Below are 6996 nucleotides of genomic sequence, written 5' to 3' on the forward strand. Positions count from 1 at the left end.
ATTACTTTTGCAATGACCTTTTTCAAATTAGATTTAACGTAACAGCGTAAGTGTCATACTGACTAGGGACAGAATTTACACACAAACCAGTTTAAGTGACCAGAAACTGGTTTAAACCTGTAACACAACAGAAGCTCAGTGTACATTAACACATTTCAAAATGGCTGAAACTGGTTTAAGATAAACCTGGTTGAATGTAGTATCAGATTTAACTGATTTGGGTCAAATTGGTTTATGAAACTTCTGTCCCAAATCCCTTCCTGGTTCAAGTTAAATCACAGTCCCCCAACATCTAAGCATGATTTCCAACCCTGGGCTGGGCTGGGCTGTGCTGTCTGCTTCTGAGAGCAGGACTGGCCCCTGCCCTCTGCTCCTTAGCTGGAGCAGTGAGGGCTGACTGACAAGGGGGTGTGGGGCAAGCCCAGCTGAGGATTCAGCCCAGTTTGCAGGGAGGAGAGGACTGGGGCCAGGGAGGGGGGTTAAACACCCTTATCCCCCGCTCAAACTTACTGCTGGCTGCAACTGTGGACTACAAATCCAAGAGGCACTTGGAAGCAGGAAAAGAAAGTAATGAGCAACCCTACAGAGTCCTGCTGATGTAATTCTGGACTGCAAATCCCAGAGACCTTGGGGGCAGCAGGAAGAGGAAGCGACCACACAGCCAGAAAACCATACTCTAGCGCCCCCTGGCATCTGGCCTGAGCCACTGCAGGCATGTGGCTGCATTACCTGAATCAAAGGTAGATGCCTGTTCACTTCTGTTTCAATTTAATCTCTGCAGTTGAGACTAACCTGCAAAGACTGAATTGATTCAGTATCAGGCTTTTTGACTCTCTGTACTTAGCCACGTGTCAGGCCAATGGTACATCTAGCTCAGTGGTGCTCAACTATTTTGTCCAGAAGGCCAGGTGGGCAGCTCCCAGTCCCTCAGGAGACTGGATTCAGTCAATGGACATAATCTAGTCAGGATCAGTGCTGCAGAGCCCCATTCAAGCACATGGAGGAAGGAGGCTTGGCTTGGCCCCAACCTGCCTCTGTAAAGGAGAGGGCATGGCTGGGCATTAACCCAGCCCATCAGAAGGAAGGGGGCAGGGCTCAGCCCCAACTTGGCCAATTGGAGAAAAGGGTGAGTGGCCGGACTCTGTGGGAACAGGGGGAGAATTTATGAAATGGTGGTCTAGGTATGGGCTGGCTTTCTTTCTTATAAATCAATTACTCTCCCCAAGTTACAGCAAATAGCATATAAGACAGGTTTCATTTTGAGGTTCCTGAGCAGTTCTCTATGCCTATTTCACAGCAGATATAATGAAATAGTTCAGAGGTTATTTCATCAAGTGTCTTTCCACATTAAATCGTGTTTGCCTTGATCCTTAGTTTTAAACAATTGCTGCTACCCATTGTGGACAAAGAACTTTGATTAGAAAAAGCAAGAGATACAGTCATCAAGAAATTATTTCTAGCAAGCACAGCCAGGATATTTGATATTTTCCTTTTCTGGCACTTTAGGCTATTAATATCAGAGAGAAGAAATTACTACTTCAGCATATTGCCTTCTGAAGTCTTGATCTTTCCCACAAATCCTAGCCAGAGGCCCTTAAATCTTCTCCAGGCAGTTTTCAATCCTCAGGAATATAAAAATGTAACTGCAGAGCTGGATAACATTTTGAAGAAAGAGGATATCAGGAAATAGGGCTACAAGCAAAATCATAGGGAAAATATAATGATAAATAGATTGATTCTGAAATCCTTTTGTTAGAATATGAAAAATGGTGAACCACTGGGCCTTCTAAGCTCTTACAAGTTTCTTTATGAAGTTATTAGTGGGATGGTAACAGTCCAAAATATGCCTAAACTGCAGGGATTTAATTTTCACTTAAATTATTTTATTCATAAACTTTAAAATAGCAACAAAAATAATGTTCCCCCTTTGAGCTACTGAAATAAATTGTAGTTTTTGTACCGTCAAATTGATACAATTGAAAAACTCCTCAAAAGATCAAACATGTCCATTAAAAAGATCAGTAAGTTGCTTTTATTGGTTAAAAAAAAAAAACTCCAAAATTTTCCTCTCTAACCTATCCAGAGCCCTATAAACCATGCAGAACCTATAAAAGATGAAATTCTAGCTCCCCTTATGTAAACCAAAAACTCATTCATTTCTTAATCCATCTTTTTTCTGAATTATACAGGCATTTTTTTAAAAAATCAATGTCTACCCTAGCCTTAGAAAACAGCAGTAGACACTAGAATCAGAAAAAATAACATAGGATTCTAATATTATAAAACTCTTAATCTTTCTGTCTGTACATAACGCTTTATTTGTGTTCTGATCAGCAATTTGTCAGCTAATCAGACAAACAGCCAATTAGAGTGCGAAGAAGCATTTGGACAGGTGGCAGAGCACCACCATGATGGCAGGGACATGGGATGGAGTAGGGGGCCCTGCTCCCTGCAGGTGGCAACAATGGGGGGGCAGGCGCCCCCAACTGTTGCCCCCCCCTTGGAGGTGACAGCAGTGGCAGTGAGGGGTGGAGCAGGGTCGGGATGCCATGGGGGGGGGGGGGTGAGGCCACTGGTGCTGACCTTGGCCTGCCCCTCTCCCCTTGCGTCGTTCCTGCCTGCAGGGCTGACACGAGGTAGTGGAGAGAGGAGAGGGCCCAACGTGGGGGGGGGAGGAGCGAGCGCGCCATGGCAGCGGCAGTGGTGGAGTGGGCCTGGGACCAACGTGGGAGGGAGCGAGCCTGAGCAGGGGGGGAAGCTGTCCTGCTGCGGCAGTGGGGGACAGAGGAACAACGGGTCCAGCCCAACGCAGCAGCAGCTGGGGGAGGGGAGGAACGAGCCTCCTCCCTCCCTCGGGCCCAGGCCCACTCCTCCCCACCCCCGCATCGGCCCCAAGCCCACTTGTCCAGTCCACCCACCACCACTCGGTGGGCCCAGGCCTGCTACTCCCCTCCCTGCGGCAGCCTGGCTTCTCCCCACCCTGAGGCCCAGTCCTTCCCCTCATTGGGTCCAGGCCCACTTCTCCCCTCTCCCTGCTGCTGTGGCAGGGAGTGGGGGAACAGGCCCAGACCCCAAGCATCAGGAGAGAAGTGGGGAGTGGGCCCAGATGGGGTGGGTAGCATGGGGCTCCATCCCTACCCACTCCCTCCCCCCACGTCGCCCCCATCATTCTTGATGGGCCATTAGCTAGCATTAATATAACATTAATACACGATATTCTCATTAAAAAACTAACAACAAAATCTGAGAGTACAATTAAAAAATATGTATATATACACTGTATGGCCTATAATTATACACACAATTTGTCTATGTGCATCCTTAAGAAATTTAAGAACAACCACATATATATAATGAGTTCAATCAATGATAAAGCAGCCCAAAGAAGCGTACAGTAAAAAAATCCAAAATATGACATGAAAAGGAAAGACAAAAGGGTCAGAATTAAGGAACATACTTGATAAAACCTTATGCATAATTTTCAGAGTGCCTAAGTTCCCCAGACTTTCAACAGAACTTAATTACCTAAGTCACTTAGGCACTTCTAAAAACTCTCTCACACAGTCTTAAGGACAACTAGAGAATGAATGTTCCTGTAGTTGGTGAGGACAGAACACCTTACACGGAGTCCCTGAAGTGAGAAATTTGTCCCATAGCCAAAGTCAGATGAAACCCAGACAGCCACAAAGCTCTAAAGACTTGTGGATTAAAAAAAGACAGTTATTTATAAGCACACCAATAGCCAAACTAAATTATTATAATACGACTAGAACACAAAATAATTTCACAGATGTAAAAAAGCAGGGCTTTGCTAACCTGAATTTCTTCCCAGATGTCCTCATCTAGAAGAGTGGCTGCAGTGTGGTGTTGCAAAGGGGCTATCAGGCAGTGACCTTCAGTAAGCGACTGACAACTCGGGAGAGATAAGTATGCCTGGAGAGAGACAAATGTTCCTAAACAATCACAAAGGTACTCATTCTTTTCAGTGTCAAAAATCCTTTCAGGATCAAGCTATGGAAAATAGGATTTTATTATCAATTTAATAAAAGAAGCTTTAATCTTCTGAAAATTTTAGAAGCAAAATACAAATATCTTAATATTAACTTACTTTATAAAATGTTGATAAAGGCAGCTTTCTTACAGTGTCTACATAAAACCTACAAGTCACTTGGACTGACAAAAATTGTAATTCAGCCTCTTTGACTCCTGACAGACATTCATTTATATCATACACAGGGATCTAAGAAATTATAGCCCTAATCCCCCAAATAGCAAGCATCCTGCCTTGCCAAACACGCATTGCAGAACACATGATTTTTGGGATTTGGGATAAAACTCCTTAGATCCTACTGCAAGTCTGCCAGCATGCAGGAAGTTCTAGATTAGAGGCCCACTTCCCAAACCTGGGCTCCCTATATTGGAAGTCATGCATGCACTGGGGAACGGCATTGCAAGGCGTAGCATGCACTGGGGAACATGTTCCCTGATGCTGGGCTTCATAGTGCAAGAGACAGAGGGCAGCTGTGTCCTAGACCTGGAGACTGTCACAAGCCTTTCCCACAAGGCTTTAAATGTCTCAGCATGCAGCAAGCCCAGGTTCCTGAGTCCCCATGCTGGCAAGTTTAAAGTTGTGCCATGTAGCCCAGCATCATAGTGCATGGAGTGGCTTCAGATATGTGGGGCAGAAAATTTTCCAGTGCTTTATTTTTGTGCAGAAAATTTTCTGCCCCACATCTCTGCCTTTAGTAAAAGAGAATGTGGCCCAAGTAGTTCAGAATCAGATTTGCCTCAATTTGATTCTGAAATGGAACTAATAAGCAGTGCAAGTGATTCTACAGACAGTGACAGTGAAACTGGAGGTGCCACAATGACCTCAGTGGAAGAGAGTTAAACTCTGTTGAAGTAGATGAGCGGACAACCACAGCATATCATGCACAGTTCTTTGGGTGTGCTAAAGTTAGTGTGTCAACAGTTTTCAATGCCTTCGTTTTTTTCCCCTTGAATTTAAACAATGTAAGGGAAGTACATGCTACTGCATATTGTTTTTACATTTTTACAAGTATTCCAATAAAAATAATTTCTTTCCACATAAAGTTTTGAATTTGCTAGAATATAACATTTAAACCACATTAAGAATGCTGCATTTAATTTTTTTCCTAATCAAGTATTTCAATTCTAATACTTGTGGCTATTGGGACATAAAACTAAAAAAGTACCCCCATGTTAAATTTATTTGACTTATATTTAGTAAACATACATGCTAAATCATCAGATCACACTCTATTAAGGGCATTGGAAATTTTTCCAGAAATTGTCAACATTTTCCGGAAAACCCACATCTCTGAGTGGCTTCAAACGTCCCAGTGCAGTCTGCATGGCATGCCTTTCCAGGGATGAAGGCAGCTGTGCGCCAAAGTCAGGGACTGTTCCCTGCTGGTTCCACTGATCTGATGCACTCAGCCCGGCCAACATGTTCAAAGCATACATGCAGCTGCCGCTGTAAAGCACTTTGGTTATAAACTGAGTTTAGGCTCAACTTAAAATTTCACATTGAGTGGATGTGGGATGTATACAAATTTGGGGACTCAACCCCAAAGAAAAAGGAACGATCTCTATACATTATCAATAACTGAACAGTATGAATACATTTAATCTTGATTAAATTTGACCTCCATTGGAACCTTTTTTACATTTAATAGACAAACACTGTGATAATCTACTCTACTCTACTCAGAGGATCTGAGTATAATCTGCAGCAACGTAACCTCCTATTCCCTAACATTTCAGTTTGAGAACAAACCTAGTATTTCAGATTTTAAAAATCCATTCAAAATCCATATATATTCTCTACCCTGTCAGAGAAACAGATTTTCAGGCAAAAAAAAGCCTGTTAAATCTGACATTAAGGTTGTAAATATTTATCAGGTAAAAGATAAAAACAATGAAAATACTGTACAACAAAAGTTGTCAATTACATTCTCCAAAATATTCTAATTTCAGCATAAGACAGCCCCTGTGAAATTGCAGGCAGATCACTTTCGTTTCAATGAAGTTAAATCAGCATGGTGATCAAAACAGAACCAATAATAAAAGTTACCTTCACCCTAAACTAAGGAGAAACTCACATTTCTCTATTATCTATATGTTACAAGTGATTTTATTTTATATTATATCTTAACAAAACACACTATAGAAACATCTTTTATTGTACAGTCCAAAGCCTTTCTTTTCATAAATACAATGTCACTTCTCACCAAAATGCCCAATGTTATACCACAAACTGGTAATGCTAAACAAAGTTGTATTTCATCACAGCTGCAATTTCATGCTAACTTGATTCAGTCCATGCCTTGTAGCTGAAAAATAATCTGACTGTAATTTTCTAAACAGCATTTAGGGTTAATGTACATTTTAGGTAGCCATTTCACTGAAAAAACTAAAGGATAAGTAATTATGAGCAAATTATGTTTACACCGAGTTTTAAAATTGCTGTGAAAGAGATTTTACTACGTACATGCAGAGAGAAAATGGGATTTAGAGACATAGCTCTGGTCATCTTCTCATGTCCTGTTACCATGGACTCAAACTTGAACAAAAACAGGCACTTACTTTACCTCTGGAGGAAGTAATATATTATCAGAGTCCCCTGGCAGACATTACACTTAAAATGGGATTAACCCGTTAATTATGTTTTAAATGGTAACCCAGCCATATATTTAGACAAAAATAATGCAAGAAGAAACCAGCCACAAAATTATTCTACAGAATTAGAGGTGTACCAATTCATTGGTCCAATATCGGATTGGTACTGACAATGAAAAGTGCCTGTATCGGACGGGGCTGATAATTTGGCCGATAAATGCCCATGCTGCGCACAGCCTCTGTGTAGCACTCAGGCACTGAGGAGCACAGCCGGCAGTGTGGAGAGCTCCCTTCAGCTGGTAAGTCCAGTGTGGTGGAAGGGGAGGGAAGCAGAGTGGGGCAGGGTCAGATCAA

At 42.4% G+C, this 6996-nt stretch overlaps 1 protein-coding gene across 1 annotated transcript in view; it reads right to left on the reverse strand.

The window, feature by feature from the left end:
• CWF19L2 (CWF19-like 2, cell cycle control (S. pombe)) overlaps positions 1-6996 on the reverse strand; it is a 264167-nt gene that overhangs the window by 47453 nt on the left and 209718 nt on the right. Inside the window, exon 14 of the mRNA XM_019525038.1 lies at positions 3817-3933. Within this exon, the coding sequence (XP_019380583.1) occupies positions 3817-3933 (117 nt within the window). The remainder of the gene's footprint in view (positions 1-3816; positions 3934-6996) is intronic.

Source organism: Gavialis gangeticus, unplaced genomic scaffold, assembly GCF_001723915.1.
Source record: "Gavialis gangeticus isolate Ggan-Ray unplaced genomic scaffold, GavGan_comp1, whole genome shotgun sequence".
NCBI lineage: Eukaryota > Metazoa > Chordata > Crocodylia > Gavialidae > Gavialis > Gavialis gangeticus.